At 45.1% G+C, this 18,478-nt stretch overlaps 1 protein-coding gene across 15 annotated transcripts in view; it reads right to left on the reverse strand.

Annotated features, from left to right (window-relative positions):
- Window positions 1-3,918: 3,918 nt before the first annotated feature.
- Window positions 3,919-18,478, reverse strand: part of EYA1 (EYA transcriptional coactivator and phosphatase 1) — a 240,108-nt gene continuing 225,548 nt past the window's right edge. For all 15 annotated transcript variants that reach the window (XM_039526538.1, XM_039526543.1, XM_039526540.1 and 12 more), the window contains one exon: window positions 3,919-6,025. In XM_039526538.1, coding sequence (XP_039382472.1) covers window positions 5,945-6,025 — 81 coding nt within the window. In that variant the 3' untranslated portion in view covers window positions 3,919-5,944. The remainder of the gene's footprint in view (window positions 6,026-18,478) is intronic.

The following is an 18,478-nucleotide window of genomic DNA, read 5'->3' on the forward strand; positions in this document are numbered from 1 at the left end:
ATAAAAATGTGTTCTGTTTTATGTTTAAAATATTGATTTCTGAATTTTGGGTTCGAAAAGTGGGGGTCGTCTTGTACATGGGGGCGTCTTATACACGGAAAAATATGGTAATACTGTTCAATGCATCCATTTTTTTTGTGGGTATGCAGGAACCCAGAACCAATAATCCAGTCACTAGAACCGCATAGAGAGGCACTATTAATTCCATGCTCTGTGATCTGACATGTTTGCACTGGGCTGGTTTGTTGTTATATTGCATTGCGAAGTCATATTCAATTTATTTCCCCCTCTCACTCATCACAAGTTCTCTTTTGGCATTAGTGCTTTCCAGGTTTCCCCCTTCCTAGCTCTCTGTCTATCTTAGGTACTTATATGGCCACATCACTGAGCACCTCACAATCTTATATGGATTTATCCTCACAATACCCCTGTGTAGGGAAGTGCTGTTATCCCTATTTTACAGCTGGGGAACTGAGGCACAGAGAGACAAAGTAACTTGACCAAGGTTGCAGAGCAAGTCTGTGGCTGGGAAATGGACTTGGATCTCCTGAATTTCAGGCTAGCCCCATAACTGCTGGACCATCTTCACCTTCCACTGGAAATTGTTTTGGATTATTTCCCCCAGATTTATCATCACACATTTTTCTAATTGAAACAAATTTTATTTCCTGTCCATATGTCTAACTTCTGGTTCGCCTTGTATTATTTCTCCTGTCTCCATGGTTTACATAGCACATCCCAATTTAATATTATCTGCAGATTTCATCTCACTTCCAGATCAAATAGGATACAAGTTGGCAAAGAAATAAACAAGGGATGCCAATCAAATTTTGGGCTTCCTCTGCCGATGCATCAAGTCACAGAGCAGAAGGGTAGTGTTGCCTCTGCATACAGGTCTGGTGACACCCCAGTGAAAAAAAGGCAGACTTCAGGAAGCAGTCACCAGCAACCTCCCTAATATTTCAAAGGGAGTGGGAGATAAAAGGCTATAGTCACCTCTTTCCATCAAAACGATTGCTGTGCTGTTTGTCAACCAACTCTAACCTGTATATAATTTTGCATTATCTATGTATTGCAGAGTTTAAATGTTGCATGTCAATGTATGCTGTTTACATTGTGGCTGCCCAATGCTATACCTTTCCTGTGGATAAATAAAGGTCTTCAGTTTACTTTGCTATCAATCTAGCATCACTGAAAATTCACTCCAAAAAAAGAAATGGAAATGAAAATTACTCTCAACTAAATATACTCCTCCCCCGCCCCCGTTTGCTGAACATGAAAGACTGGAAGGCTCGTGCAGACTGTTATGTGGTTCTCTTCATTTCTCTTGGCTTGGTCGGAGGGCGTATTGGTGAACTTCAGATTGTCCTTTTCTCAAACAATCTGCTTCCGAGTCAGGAAGCCAAAAGGTACTTTAAAACAGCCACCTGCACTTCCAGTTCAGCCATCACAAACCATCCTGTCATTATTTATAAGTGATGCAGTTAGGCTACAAGCACTGCCATCAGAGATGCACACACAACTAACGCCCGTTCAGTACAGTGAGGGGGTGTGTGGGACAGTATTTGAAAAAAACATGGAATTGAGAGAAACGGGAAATATTTAGAGAGACGACAGAGGAAACCACACACACAAAGTGTTGAGTTTGGATTGTACGCTTTTGAGGGCAGCAACTTTGTTTTCTTATATGTCTACAAAGCACCAATATACCCCTGCCATTGCATAAATACCTGGTAATTATTAATTCAAGCTTCTTGGCATTACCCTGAAGGAACAGTCCTAATGATTTGGACACCTATTATTATTATAGGTAAAGCTATTGCAGCTGGTCATCTTATCAATGAGCTTCTAAGAAATGAATGGGGACTTTATGCAGTACTGTTTCTACAAGGAAACACAGCACATGCATGCTAATTGCGTTACACAACAATCTTAATTCTGTGTGAATTCCTGCACCCTCTTCATTAGAATGGAGAGTAAGAAATGTTTGCCACAGGTTTTTGGCTGGCACAACTGGCTTCATATACTCTTCACACTTAAGCCAACCAATTAATTGAAAAACAACCATTCGCCTATCTTTTGGACTTATTTTTATTCTACAAAACCCCAGAGATTTCAAAGGGGAGTTCAGTGGCCCCATTGATTCTTATGGTGCTTGGTAAATACCACGGACAGAACACAGCCCTGACCATCTAACTGTGGGTCTAATTGCAGTTTGTTTTAATGCGGTAGGGAGCAACAGTTAGCTTTAAAAGAAAAAGGGGGGCAGAGTGGGAAGCATAGTCATATATTATTTCTACCTTGCAAGAAAACATTTGAAATGCCGTGTTTGTGTTTTGCCACTTTAACCTTAATGCTTTAATGGATTACTACAGAATAATATATAACATCTGGGCTTCTCTTGCTTCAAAAACGCTACAGTACTGTACATTTAATCATTTTAAGATGTCAAAGTTTTTTAAAAATAAGGGACCTGAGGCAACAATTTTTTAACAAGTGAGTGTGTGTGTGTGTGTGTGTGTGTGTGTGTTCATGTATCAAAGAGGTTGAGTCACAGCCTCGGGTATATGAGTTTCAAACATCATGCGTAATGTCAAGTAATCTATAGCTACAGGCCTAGTTGCCTTCTGAAAGCACATGTTTGGAGCCAAGTAGCGCTTGCAATTTAGGGTTCTTGGTTTAAATCTAATTTGAGATCACAAAGGACATGAATGAAGGCATGTGCCTTTAAAACACACCATGGTAATACAGCAGTCTAAACAACAAAACCACCAGAAAGAATTCAGCTGAGCTCGCGGTCATCATTTCTCCTGAGAAATTGAGGAACACAACTGAATAATGCCTCATACATACAGGGGGTCAGGGAACTCAGCTTATTTTAAAGCTGCCTCCTATATCAGGCCTGGCTGGCTGGCTAGTGGATTTCAGCTTCCAGTTCTGCCAAAACCACTCAGACTTAATACTCCCAAACGTAACAAATCTGCAGGGGGTTTGCTTCTCATACTTTGAAAAAGCAAATTACAGAAATCCATCTGGTTACAACTCTCATGCATGAGCCAGAGCACGTTGTACAATGCTAGTTGTAAGGAAAAATCATTTGACTTTTTGGATTTCAACAGCACCAATTAATACACATGTATTTTATGAGACTGAGAAAGTTCCTTCTTGAGCACCCTCGGCTTGTATAAGTAATGGACTAAAGCAGTAATAACTTCCAAAGAGAAGACGGCCTCGGGGGTTAGTATAGTATTGAATTAGCCTTTCCCCTTTGGAGAGAGAATTTCAAATCCTACTTAAGTGCCAAAAATGAAAGTGAATTTGCTGATCCAAGTTGTGTGCTAATCACCCTTTGCACACATCAGGAAACCACCACAGTGCTGCTCTGGACAGGCTCAGAAAAAGCTATGCTATTGAGGCTAACATCAAATATGGGGTAGGAGCGATTTGTGCATTCAGTAACCCACATGTTGCTTGCCTCAGGTAATTTCAACTCTCTTCTACTTCAACGGACCCCAAGTTCCTTGCTTTTATGAGGACTAAATTCAGTCACGAGTTTAAACAAAAGACGAGCCAGTGCACTCTGATTCCCATTCTCGTGGGCTATTCTATATTGTTCTTCTCCAGCACCCACTGACAGAGAAGCAGCTGCTACCCATCCAGTTTACACTTCTACAGCCAAGGTATTTTATCACGGCATGGTTGCTGTTCTATAGAGCTTCTTATCTGGGTAGCATAGACAAGTGAGCACCTTTTTTCTTGAGATAGCAAAGAAAGGAGAGGTGCTACCTCCTTCCGAACCTATGGCAAAAATAATCAAATACTTACATCTCAGAGAATTGTTTACTAGTTCACAAATCAATTTTATTAATTTAAAACACAAAGTTAATGAAGAAAAATTCTGTACACAATTGTGGACACAACACACCTTTTTGTACAATAAGGCCAAGATAAACTGTTTTTTTTTTCAGTCTGCAAAATGACTACAAAAATTGAAAAGACAAAAAACTGTCACTCTCTACTTTGCTTGAAGCAAAGAAAAAAAAATCTAATTATAGCCCCAATCCTAAAAGAACTACACACCATGTGCTTAAACTTTATGCACTGTGAGTAATTCCCTTAACTTTGTTAGAACTACTCACACTAATGTGTAAAATGAAGCACATGTGTAAGTCTTAGCGAGACAGGGGCCTTAGTTGATAATTCAGGAATTTGGAAAATCCACAAATGATTAACTAGCAGCAATATGAATCCTCCAACACAGGAGGGTGTTGCTTCGCAGCTACTTTGGTGCTTTGCAGGTAGCTGTTTAAAAGGCTGGTGTTGTTTTTTGGGGAGGGTGGGGTGGGAGGGAAGAATAGAAAGGGGGAGTAAATTTTGAAGAATGAACCAACAAAGCTGAGGTTTCTTTTTAATGAAAAGACAGAAATCAGGGAAATGGAACTGGTACAATTCAGGCCAAGATGTCAGACTCAGTTTAGCTGACATTGCTCATGGCCTGTAAGATTTAGAAAAGTCACAACTCATAGATCAGACACAGTTTATGCTGATCATAGAAATTAATTGAGACTATGGAAATTTTACATCCTTGGTTGGTGACAACTATTTCATTGGATGTTACACACTAGGAAAATCTGACTCCTGGTGGAAGAGAATTAAAAAAATACTGAAGTGTGTACACTGCATACAATTATGTTTTGCTCAGTTTCTCCAAAATACTCTTTTCTAACTTATGTAAAACAAAGCACATGCTGTAATTTTTGATTTTCTGACAACATGAAAACTTTGATTTGTTAGTCTCCAACTCAAATACCACTGTATAATGTATTTTCTATTCTCTAACTTCTTTTTATGGGAGAAGTCTGTTGATTCATTATTCAATTCTTTAAGGAGATTTAATACATTAGCATTAAAACAGAAAATGAAAGACAGTAAGGAACTCCTCTTCAATTAAGTTGTGTAGCGCTGTGTACGTGTTTAATGAGGACACCTGGCAACCATCATTTTATAGTCCGAATAGCTGAGGGGGAAAAAGAGAAACAAGCTGAAAAAAGAACAACAACAAATTCCTTATTGACACTTGACATCCATGCTTTTGGTCTTGACAAATTTATCTAAAAAATCCATTATCTACATATTTATACCCAACACTCTGATAAGGCACTGCACAATAGCTGTGTACACATTGCCTCAGACTTCACCAACAAGGCATTACTACCTCTCAATAGCATTTACTTAAACAATATGTAAAAGAATCATCCATTATTACAAATTTACACAAAAAATTCTTCCTGTACATGATTGTCTCAGTGATGTACCTATTTGTTTAAATTAGACATACTTTAAACTATTTTGCAATGTGCTAAAATCAAAAGTGTTTGCTGTATCATGAGACAAAGGCTTATAAATAGCCTTAATCCTATCAAACGTATCCTCAGTTATATGATGTCAAAACACAGTCTGTTCATAAATAAGTAAAGATGTACAGAGTACCCTGGGTATGAGAAACCAAAAAAGTAAACCTTCTTTACAAGAAAATTACTCCACTGGTATTTTGAAAAATTCAGTCTTCATTGTGCAATCAAGTTTGCTGTGTTGAAGAAGCTGTGTGTGTCACATTGAAGATTCTAAAAACTACAAAGCATTTGCAGGTCCTTTCTTTCTTCACAGGTATGAACCTTTTTTTTTTGTATCAAATATGGTAAAACGCTGTTAAAACATTCTCATGGCTTGTTTTCATTGGATTTGCAATACTAGAGTCAACAGCTGTTCTGAAGAAAAAGGCATGCTCCTCCATTTACTGAAAGGGCAAAGGTTAAGACCAATTGCAGCTGTACATCAACATGTTGAAATCACAAAATTCTGTAGTCCAATGCTGACACAAGACACAGGCATACTGTCCATGGGCATAAGGGAGGTTCTGGGGTTTCAAAGTGCTGCTAAGCTGCTACAAGTATTCCAGTTCCAAGGCATGATGAAGGGCCATAAGGTCAGAGTGGCTTGAGATCCTCCAAAATGGCATGGCATGCTAGGAACAGAAGAAACACAATGTCAAAAAACTGAGCATTCTGGTCTGCAGGCCCACCCCATGGTCTTTTGCAAGAATAAGGTAGCACTGCAAGAAGACAGCAATACTTCAGCTGCTCTCTGTGTATGACTCAAGATGAGCTATAATAATTCATAATCTCTCTTCTCATCAATATTTCTCAGTGCTTCTAACTTGAATTCTCAGTAATATCAAATCTATTAATTTTAAATCACATTAGTAGGCCTTATTTAAAGAGTAATTTTTTAAAATTCCTTTTCATAAAAAAAGGGATTAGATAAATTTCTGAAATACAAAATATATTTCTATAGAAACAAGGAAAACATTCTATCCTGCACATGAAATACATGGATATACCAAAAAATGATAAAACTTGTTGACAAAAAAAATGAAGATAAACTTGTTCACTGTCAAAACATGTTTAGTCTTTGAGAATCTGTTACTGGCAGGTGAGTTAAAGAACTCATTGGCAGTGGTTCAGAATACATCAATATGCTATTCAAATCACGCAGAAAGTAATTTTTTCCTGGTGGTTTGTATTATGCTGGTTATTGTTTGCACTGACCTTAAAACAGCTTTTCCATATGGGAGAATTTTAAAATGAATGTTTAATTTTTTCCCCATTAGCTTAAAAAAAATCTAGGTCTAAATCTTGAACATATTTGCAAGACACCTGAATAAACTAAAGACATAAATACCAGGGGGACAAACGCAGATTACATCATCCATGAAGGGTAAAAATCTGATTGTGAAAACTCACTATCCTTAAACTGCAAAGCAGGCACTACAGGGTCAGCAAGAAGTTTATCATAAATAAAAGAAAGATAATTATCTCCTCTGTCAGAGAAAATATTCCATTAATCCCATAGGAAAATAGTTTCAATGCAACAAATAATCTCAAGGCTACGATTAACATGTTTAATATTTCATTGGTTCAACTCACATCCAGCTGATTTGAGCGCACACACTGAGAACAATGTAGGCATTACAATGGCTTCTGGGATTCTGTGGCACTTTAAGAACAGTTTCTGGGGCATGCAACTTTATTCTCCCTCAAATCCCTCCTCAAAAGTTCACGGGTGAAATCCTGGTCCTAATGAAGTCAATGGCAGAACCAGGATTTTACCCATGGTTATCCTTAAAGTGCATCTTCGGTCTGGCTTTCATTCTGGCCACTTCTCCTAATTTGCAAGATGTCTTGCTATACATCAGTCTTGAAACCTTAGAGATCCCTTATACTCTCTCTAGTCCCTTGTTTATTGTAAAGCATGAATATGTTACTCTATGCAATTTAGATGGTAAGATCCTCAACATGGGTCCATAATTTGTTCTTTGTCTGGAGAGTTTTGTGTAAACCACTGTGTAAGCAATGAATAATGGTGGAAGAATTTTGTTGCAAGCCTGGCAATAACATCATGATGATCTGGGTTGGACTGAAAAAAATAAGACTGGAAAAATAAGGAGCTTAAGATAGTCAGGTGTGTAAATCTCTTTGAAAATAAATGGGAGTGCCAAATTTACATTGGCTCCTTTGAAAATCCCAGCCTCAAGAAACAATTGATATTGCCTGTTGAGGAGACTGAAAACAAGCAACCATTGCCCCACTATCGAGTGGGATACCATGCTGCAGCAGGACCTTGTTGGAGAGTGTTAATCAACTGGCAAAGGAACATCAGGGAGCCCTGGGATAGCTGAAGACTGAGAAATGAGTGTAGGGCAAAAGTGGGGAGCAAACACAGGCAGCCAGCTTCCACAGAATGTTGTAATACAGAGCAGGTGAGCTTTATAAGAAGAAAAAAAAATCTTTGAAGAAGCCCTGATGGAAAGGCAGAGGGGAACTCTATCCTTTTCAGATTGTCACAAAGCCTTGAAAAAGAGCTAACCGCACTTCAACCTGAAGAGCAACAAATGAGCCATGAGCTATTGATCTGCAGAGGTAATAGGGTACTTTAAGGTATTTTGGGAGGAGAATTCCATAGAAGTGTGGCAAAGCTCAAGTATATGCTTAACCTTCTTCTAAGAGATCTAGAAACACTAGCCCTTTCCTCAGAGAAGGGCTAAATGGTCAACTAACTAGAGGACAGAAAATCCCTACATCTTCAACCTAGATTCCCATTATGTCATCTCCATGCCAAGCTCCATCAGCAATGGCAGCCAGATGTCCTGCTCATCCATTTCCAACACGACTGTCTCAATGCCGATTTCCACATCACCCCATATGCATGCAATAACCTCCCTCTTCTGGTCCGCAAAGCCATTTCTCTTCCCTCCTAAAGACACAAAATGAGTCAACAGTAAGGTTCGGGGGAAAAAGTTGCTAATTACTTAGTCTGGGCTTCCCGATGTATCTTGGCTTCTCTGTGTCTATTTTCCTCAGACAGCAAGATCTTTGTAGCAGGAACTGTAAACACCGTAAGTCTTGCATGATACCAAACACACTGTTGATGCCAAACGATGCCCAAGGCTGAAGTGTTTATGTTCACATCAGGTTTATGCTGTTCTAGTTGAGCTGGCTGCATTTTCACCCATTTGTTTTTGCACCTCGCCTGAGCTGCTGCAGTTCTCCTCCCTTGTCTCCATCTGGCTCTTCTCCCAGGAATCCTCTCTGTCTGGTGCTAGGCACCACTTCTCCTTCTCTGATTAGCCAGCCAGGAACCTCAGTCCCCTGCTTCTCTTTTTGAATCACACATGCCACCAGGTCTCCCCACTCAATTATGCCAGGAAAAGATGAGCAAACAATGTACAGCGGATGGAGCATGGTGACTGACATGGTAGAAAGCATCTTGCTATTTACTAAGAAGTCAAGAGCTAAAGAACTTGTGTCAAACTATTTAATAAATTAAGTCACTGTTACTCCTTTGTACTTGTGACAGGGTGTATAAACTCCACACTAGGGCTGAAGTGGTTAAAGAACAACTCTAGACCCAGATGATTCCACCCTGCTACACCTGCAGAGCATGCTCCAGATGGAGGTGGAGCTCAAAAGGAAGCCAGACAGCTCAGAAGCTTGGACCACAGAGTGGGATGTTGGAGGTGTCCCAGGGAGGACAGCTGTAAAATGGCCTTGGGGTGTCTAGTGTTTGCTAACGCACACAGGGCCCTGGACAAGTGCCCAGAGGAGTGGGAGGACCTGGGCTCCCCCTACCATCCCCGTTCTGCATTCAAAAAGAACCTTCACCCCCAATATCACTAGGCACACCTCCACGAAGCTCCAACAATCACAGTACTGTCCATGTGCAGTATAGGTTATGGATTAGTCTCTGTAGTTTGGGGTGTGATTCAGGACCAAAATCTCCAGGGGGCTATTTCTGGGCTACTGACCGGTCTTGGAAAATCATTTAAGTTCTCTTTGCCTTAGTTTCCCTATCTGTAAAGCAGGGATAATTCTACTTATGTATCTGACAGGAGTATTGTGAGGAATAATTATGCTTGAAAGGGCCTATGAAAAAGAGTTATGTAAATGCTAGGCATTATAATTATGTTCAAGCCTTCTGTATGTAGGCCAAAGGGGCCCCTGGTTTACATTGCCAACAATGGAAATATGCCAAGAATGCTGTAGCTGCAAGCATATGTCAATTTTCACTGGAATTTTGTTAACAGGCCTGACCTGGCAAGATCAGAGCATTATGAGTTTCACTCAATGCTATACATTTTATACTGCATCTCGGGGGGGTGGGGGGGGGGTGGGGGGAATCTTGCCATGGTCCGAAAATACAAAAAAAGATTGATTTTCACCTTAAATAAGGTAACTTAAGTTATTGTAGAAATCTATCTATGCACCTTTATCTTTTGGTAGTATATACCCTACAAGCCAAACATTCATAATAATAATCTACCACAGAGAACACTCCCAGATTAGCAAACCTCTATAAAACACTACAAAATGGGCAGATAATGACAAATCCAACTTGTCGAAAATAGCAACACAGCTCTGGGACTCAGCCTCAAAGCATTTGCTTTTTTCATTGGATGACCTGGAAGAAAGGGCTTTCATTGGTTTATTTTCATAGGTATTTGACAGACATTGCCTTTAAAAAGTAAGTTTTTGCTAACACTTACCACACGGTGGAATCTGATACACTTCAGGTATTTTCTATTCTAAGCATATTGAGAATCGGTAATACCTCACATACAAATGCAAATGCTATGCCTAATGGCAGTGAGTGTAACTGGACTGCATTAATATCTAATAAAAATGTGGAATACAGTAAATATAATTATTGATTAGTGTAACATGTGAAGATTACAGAGCAAATTATCAAGCAAACAATTTAGAGACACCTAGAAGATAATAAGGTGATAAGTAACAGTCAGCATGGATTTGTCAAGAAGAAATAATGTCGAACGAACGCGACATTTACACAAACCAGCCCGGCCCTCCAGGGGCTTTCCCTGCACAAGTGGCGGAACAAGTTTGGGAACCTCTGGTCTAGATAATACTTAGTCCAGCCCTGAGTGCAGGGCACTGTACTAGAAGGCCTCTCGAGGTCCCTTCTAGTCTGACAATTCTATGATTCTATGTACTTACCTCTATTATTATTTTAGTGGTCAGAATGAGATTTCCATAATATTTGTAAGTCTGAACATTTTGCCTATTAAAACTATATATTATGCAACAGAGCTAGTTGTAATTTTTTTAACAAAACTTTTGAAATAAAAAAAAATGGGAGCCTGATCATTTTTTGCTGAAGAAAATCATTTTTTCAAAATGTTTCAATTTTGTGATGAACCTTTGAAACAAAAAATGTTGACAAAATTTTCAAAAATTTTCATTTTGACAGTCTGAGTAAAATCCAATTCACTTCTTTATGTAGGAAATATATATATTTAAAAAAGGGGGGGATTTTCCTTTTTGAAACAAGAAAAACTATTTTTTCTATCAAGCACAAAACAAAAAGAAAGTAACAATTTTGAACAAAGTGAAAAATCTTGTTTCAAATATTTTTGCAAAACATCATTTTTTGATTGCATAGCACTGTTTCCTGAAAGAAGTATTTGCTCATGACAAAGAAATTTATACCTGGGATTTTGTAGGGAATATGAATAAAAAGTCCACACATTTGTGCCTTCAGTCATGCCACCTTGTGCTGTGGTTCGGTTAGACCTCACTCAGCAGATTAGGGACTGGTCAATACCTAGCAGAGACTCTTCCTTAGATGCTGGAAGAAGTGATAAAGCACTTGAATAAGTACTTAGCTAAGACCCCTGCACTGTGCTAAGATATACTGTGCTGTTGTAGATGCCAGTTTTCTGACAAATTATAGGACCTAAATCTTCCCTTCTGGTCCTGTGGTCGTTCTAGATCCAAGTTCTAATCCTCTGAAAGGATGGCAAATTTATCCCCAGTGTCTTGGCCAAACTGAAATGTGGGTTAATTACAGTCTGACTACTTAAAACACCCAATGATATCAACTGGATATGACAATCTTCTTCACTTCCTGTCCTGAAATAAAAATGTGTAGTGTGTTGTGAGTTATTACACAGTGGCTGTGTTGAATACCCATCATTATAATATATGATGAATCACAAATATTAATGAATTTATTCTCACATCTCCCCTGTGAGGTGGAGAAGCATTATTGCCATTTTACAGATAGAGGAGTGACTGAGGAACAGAGATACTAAGTGACTTGCCTAAGGTTTCTCAGGAAATCTGTGGAAGAGCAGGGAATTGAACCCAGATCCAATGCCTTATCCACATGGCAATTCTCCTTCCCCTGATTGCTATATGCACTTAGTGAAAATCTTTTTGAGAGACCCTTTGGGCTGAAAGACTGTTTTCTACCTTCAGTAAGAATATTTTGCAAATTTGCTTCCAAATGAATAACCTAAAGAACAGTGCCCGTGGTACCAAAAATGGAGTTGCATAGTGATAGTGGCTGGGACAAGACAGCAGGTTTTCTTGCAAAAAAGCCTACCAGTGTCACCTTATTTTGGTATCTACTATGTCACTCTAGCAGCCTTCAGATGCAGGAAGATGGCAACCTTCATGTGGCACGACCTTGAACTCTAAAATCCTAAGTACATCAAGTGTTCTGTGAATTGATCCACAGAAGGCTCCACAATTTAATATTGCTCCTTGGTCTGTACTATGAACGTGAAATGACAGTTACCTGTTCCGTAACTGGCGTTCTTCGAGATGTGTTGCTCATGTCTATTCCACAGTAAGTGTGCGTGCTCGCCACGTTCACCAGTGCCGGAAGTTTTTCCCTTAGCAGTATCTGTATTGAGGGAGCATCGCAGCAACCCCTGGAGTGGCGTCTGTATATTGCGCTATAACGGGAGCCAGGGGCTCCCCCCACACTCGGTTCCTTCTTGCCGGACAACTCTGACAGAGGGGAAGGAGGGCGGGGTGTGGAATAGACATGAGCAACACATCTTGAAGAACAGCAGTTACGGAACAGGTAACTCTCCTTTCTTCTTCGAGTGATTGCTTATGTGTATTCCACAGTAGGTGATTCCAAGCCATATCTGCTGGAGGTGGGTAGGAGTTCACAAGAGCTCGGGACGAAGTACCGCCCTGCCGAACCCAGCGTCACCCCTAGACTGGGAGACAATCGCATAATGCGAAGTAAATGTGTGAACTGAGGCCCAAGTGGCTACCCTACAGATGTCTTGGATAGGGACATGGGCTACATAGGCCACTGATAAGGCCTGATCCCTCGTAGAGTGCGCGCTAATGATCGGTGGCGGGGGCACTCCTGCCTGATCAAAGCACGTGCATATGCACAAAGTGATCCAGCGGGAAAGATGCTGGGTGGAGATAGGTTGCCCCTTCACCCATTCGGCCGAGGCAATAAAGAGTTGCGAGGATTTCCAGAACAGCTTGGTCCGATCCAGATAAAAAGCCAGCGCCCCACACACATTGAGTGTGTGGAGGTGGCATTCCTCGTTGGAGGAATGGGGCTTAGGACAGAACAAGGGAAGAAAAATGCTCTGTTCCATATGGAAGGCAGAAACCACCTTCGGGAGGAACGCCGGGTGTGGGCAGAGCTGGACTTTATCCCTGTGGAAGACTGTATAGGGAGGTTCCGAGATCAAGGCCCTAAATTCTGAGACACGTCGGGCTGACGTGATTGCTATAAGGAAGGCCACCTTCCATGAGAGGTGAGACCAGGAACACATGGCCAGGGGTTCAAAGGAGGTCCCGTGAGACGGGACAAGACCAGGTTTAGGTCCCATTGCGGCACTGGGGGTCTAGCGTGCGGGAATGAATGGTCAAGGCCCTTCAGGAAGCGGGAGGTCATCGAGTGGGAGAAGACTGAATGTCCTTGCACCGGTGGGTGGAAGGCTGATATGGTCGCCAGATGCACCCTGACCGAGGCAGGTGCCTGTCCTAGGAGGTAGTCCAGGATAAGCTGGAGAGGCGCGGTGGAGGGGGAGACCCCCCACTCATTCGCCCACCTGGCGAACCTGAACCACTTTGCCACGTACATCTGACGCATGGACGGCTTCCTGCTTTCCAGGAGGACTTGCCTTACCTGCTCCGAACACCTCTTCTCCTCGTTCAGCCACGGAGCAGCCATGCTGTCAGGTGGAACGCGGCGAGATTGGGATGGAGGAGGTGGCCCTCGTCCTGGGAGAGGAGGTCCAGGTGGAGTGGCAGCGCCCTCGGTGGGGCCTCCAAGAGGCGTCGGAGAGGCCCGTACCAGTGTTGATGGGCCCATGCCGGGGCTATGAGAATGACTCTCGCCTTGTCTGCCTTCACCTTCTGAAGGACCTTGGTGATCGGGGGAATGGGGGGAAGGTGTAGAGGAGCTGGCCCGACCACCGTAGGAGGAATGCATCGGAGATCGCACCCTTCCCCACTCCTCCCCTGAAGCAGAACCGGGGGCAACGCCAGTTCTGGCGGGTTGCGAACAGGTCGATATGGGGAACTCCTCACACTCGGAAGAGCTGGTGAGTGACCTCTGAGTGGAGCGATCACTCATACTGGGGGAGAAGACCCTGCTGAGGCGGTCTGCTTGCATATTGCGGACGCCCAGGAGGTGGGCCACCCTCAGGGAGATATCGTGGGCTATACAGAATTCCCATAGGTTCAGGGCTTCCTGGCAGAGGGCTAGAGAGCGAGTCCCACCTTGCCTGTTGATGTAGTACATGGCGGAGGTGTTGTCCATGAGCACCCTGACCACCCTGCCGTGGAGGTGCGTGTAGAAAGCCACGCACGCCAACCGCACTGCCCTGAGCTCCTTGACATTTATGTGAAGGGACAAGTCTGGGGTTGACCACGTTCTCTGGGTCTGCACCTTCCCTGTGTGGGCTCCCCAGCCGAGGTCCGAAGCATCGGACAGCAGATCTATTGACGGGCTTGCATCCCGAAAGGGAACTCCTTGCAGCATATTGCTCGGGCAAGACCACCACTGAAGGGAAGCCAGTATCGGGGACGGAACCATGAGCACTTGTCTAGGCCATCCCGAGCTTGAGAGAATTGGGAGGCTAGCCAGATCTGGAGGGGCCTCACTCGAAGTCTGATGCGGTGGACCATTTAAGTACACGCCACCACGTGCCCCAGAATTCGAAGGCACGCCCTTGCCGTGGTCACCGGGAAAGCCGTGACTGAGGCAATGAGATCCCTTAGGGTCTCAAACCTGTCCAAGGGGAGAGAGGCTGTGGCCCTCGAGGAGTCCTGCAGGGCCCCAATGAACTATATGCGCTGAACGGGAACTAATGTTGATTTTGGTCTCATTCACCACTAGGCTGAGACCGGCGCATGTCGATAGGAGCAGTTCCACGTGGGTCGTTACCCCGGAGCGGGACTCTACCTTGAGGAGTCAGCCGTCCAGGTAAGGAAAGATCTGTACCCCCTCCCACCTGAGATAGGGTGCTACCACTGCCATACATTTTGTAAAGACCCTAGGTGCCGTGGATAGGCCAAACGGGAGGACCGCAAACCACTAGTGGTCCATCCCCAATAGAAAGCGAAGGAAGCGCCTGTGCCCCTCAAATATATGGATGTGAAAATATGCATCCTGAAGGTCCAGGGCCGTGTTCCAGTCCCCCGGGTCCAGGGAGGGGATAATAGAGGCCAGGGACAGCATGCGGAACTTGGAACGGACTAGAAACCGGTTTAGGTCCCGCAGGTCCAGGATGGGCCTGATGTCGCCTTGGGCCTTCGGGATCAGGAAATACCGGGAGTAGAGCCCTTTGCCCTGGAATTCTACGGGTACCCTTTCCACCGCCCCCAGGTGCTGTAGCTGGTCCACCTCCTGCCCCAGGAGACGGACATGCTCCGGGTCCCCTGGGGCCACCATGGAGGGTGAGTGAACTGCAACATGTAGCCCTTGGAAATGGTACTGAGGACCCACTGATCTGATATTATGTGGGACCACACCCTGTGGAAGGCACTCAATTGGTTGCAGAACGCAAACTTTATTAAATGGGGGCTCTCCCTGGCAACAGGCCCGGTGCCCCCATGCAAATAGTCAAAACCACCTCTTTCCCTGCCTCTTGCCCTTGGAGGGCCCAGGCTGCGGGGTAGAGCGGGACTGCCAGTGAGACCGGCATTTCTGGTCTCTGGGTCTTTTATACGGGGGCTCGTATCTGCTCCTCGCAGGTTGAGCTGCCAGAAGTGATTTGGCTTTATCCTTAGCCAGAGGGACATAGAGGCCCAAGGTCTGCAAGATAATGCGGGAATCTTTCATCCCATGCAGCCTGATGTCCGTCTGGTCCGCAAAGAGCGCCTTCCCATCGAACAGGAGGTCCTGCATCAGGGATTGGGCCTCTATCGACAGTCCCAACAACAGGAGCCATGATGCCCTGCGCATGGAAATCATGGAAGCCATCGAGCGGGCCGTGGTATCAGCTGCATCCAACGCCGCTTGCAGGGCTGCTTTAGCCGCCGCTGCCCCCTCTTCCAGCAGCACCTTGACGTTCTTCCTATCCCAATCCGGGAGGAGGGGCTTGAACTTAGGCAGAGACTCCCAAAGGTTAAAGTCATACCTGCTCAGTAAGGCCTGGTGGTTGGCTACCCTAAGCTGGAAACTCGCAGAGGAATAAATCTTTCTCCCAAAGGAGTCCAGCTGTCTGGCATCCTTATTTTTGGGGGTGGGCACGGGCTGGCCCTCTCGCTCCCTGTGGTTTACCGATTCCACCATGAGCGAGTTGGGTGCTGGGTGGGAATAGAGGTATTCGTGGTCCCTGGCCGGCATGAAGTATTTCATCTCCACCTTGGAGATAGGGGCCAAGGAGGCAGGGGTTCACCACAGGGTGTTGGAGATGTTGGCAATACCCTGGTGCAGTGGCAGGGCTATGCAGCCTGGTGCCGAGAGAGACAGGACGTTGAAGAGGGAATCAGATGGACCCTCCATCTCCTCGGCCGGCAGCTACAGGCTGGATGCCAACCGCTTTAGCAGTTCTTGGTGTGCCTTGAAGTCCTCCTGTGGGACTAATGGCGGAGGCGCAGTTATGGTGTCGTCCAGTGCTGGGGAGAGGGCCCTCACAGAGCTGAGAACCTCTGTTGGTGCCGGGGCATCGAGCTCCAGATCAGAGTCCAGGCATGGGTCCGACAACTTGTCACCTGCCTACTTGTCCTGTAGGCAGCCGGACGAGGCCGATGGAGCCCAAGACACTCCGGCGACCGAATGAGCCCCTGTCCAGGCTGGCATCGGTGGCCACGGTGCCCACTGGCACCACTGTCCCTGCCATGGGCCCCTTGCTACTGACCCGGCTGCGAGCCCAATGGCACTATCTGTCCCAGCTGAGCAGCGTGAACCAAGGATGGGTGGCCGGGTACCGAGGCCGAGGTCGCTGATGAATGCTCGGTGCCCCGGGAGTGGTAGGAACGGTGCCTCTGACTCCGTCTCCCTTGGGACCTGGATCTCGACATCGAGGAACGATACTTGCCCGAAGAGCTATTTCGGTACCCATGACGGTGATGCGAAGTCTGGTGCCCCGGTGCCAAGGCACCCCGGGGGGAAGTCTCGAGTGCAATGTCTAACTGATCGAGAGCTGGAACGAGAACGACGGCGTCTATCCTGTCGAGAGCAGCTGCGGTACTCACGCCGCGCAGAGGAGCATTCCCGGTGCCTACACTCGCTGGCAGAAGGTGTCAAGGGTCCTCGTGACTCCCGTCCCGATGGTGACCCGGATGGTCTGGCTGGCATTGAGGATGGGCGGGAGCTGCAAGACAAGCGGACACTGCGCGCCGAGTGGTACAGGGAGCGATTCTTGGAGTGGGAACTGCGGCTGGTTGGAGAGGTCTGGTGGGCACCCAATGGAGGCTTGCCACGAGACCTGGGGCCCGTGCCCGGCTGCGTGCTTGGGACTGGCAGGCTCATAATGTCCTTCGCAGCCTGCATCACCTCCAGCGTCAATGGCATGCGTACCGGTGGGGATGCATGGGCTGAAAGTGCCGGGCTGCTCCGTTCCATGTGAGTCGGAGGCCTTGAGCCTGGGGGGGACCGAGGGCTGCCCAACATGGAACCAGCCTCCCCCTTTTCCTTGTTACGGCGCCGCTGCGTGGCAAGGCCCTTCCCTTGATTTTTGGAAGGAGAGCAGCGCTGACTGGTCGAAGGGGTCTCGCCACGCACTGACGATGTGGCGGACGGTGCCAAGTCCGATTGGCGTGCCGGCGTTGGGGCCAGCACCGACTCCATCAGAAGAGCTCGAAGTCTAATGTCTCTCTCCTTCTTAGTACTTGGCTTGAATGACCTGAATATCTTACAATGGTCGCTGATGTGAGTCTCACCCAGGCAGCAGAGACACTCAGTGTGCGGGTCACTCCTAGGCATAGGGCACGGGGCATGTCCTGGGCCCACTCTAACAACTGAAGAAATGATCCACGAACGGTACCACTAACAAGAAGAAAAGGCTGCAGCAGAGCTGGAGCACAAAGTTCCGACTATCTTCACTGGTGGCAAGAAGGAACTGAGGGTAGGGGAAGCCCATGGCTCCTCTTATAGCGCGATATACAGGAGCCACTCCAGGGATCGCCGCGGTGCCCCCCAGTACAGATACTGCCAAGGGAAAAACTTCTGACACCAGAGCACGTGGTGAGCACGCACACCTGCTGTGGAATACACATGAGCAATCACTCGAAGAAGAAGGCCTGAGTATTTCAACTGTCTTATAAAAATGAGTTTTCAGGAAATAATGGTTTAGGGAAAGGTGACAATACCATGACTTATCCAGTGCTAAGTGAAATATAAGAGGGTGCAGGGTCCTTAGTGTATCTCACTTATTTTCATCAATCAAAAGTGAAAAAATGTGGATTGTGAAAATCTTTTAAAAAAGAACTGTACACAGTATAAACTTAATTTAATGTATTTACTGATTCAGCTTTATAATAATTACAAGAATTTATTTTAGATAAATGTTTAACATCCATCACCTGTACTGAACTAGCATTTTCAGTAAATAAAGGACGTGTGGGAAGGGGTGCTGGAACAATTTGTATAGTTGGGGTGCTTAGAGCCATTGAACCAAACTGTAAATCCG

The sequence above is a fragment of the Mauremys reevesii genome, linkage group 2 (genome assembly GCF_016161935.1).
Source record: "Mauremys reevesii isolate NIE-2019 linkage group 2, ASM1616193v1, whole genome shotgun sequence".
NCBI classification, from domain to species: Eukaryota; Metazoa; Chordata; order Testudines; family Geoemydidae; genus Mauremys; species Mauremys reevesii.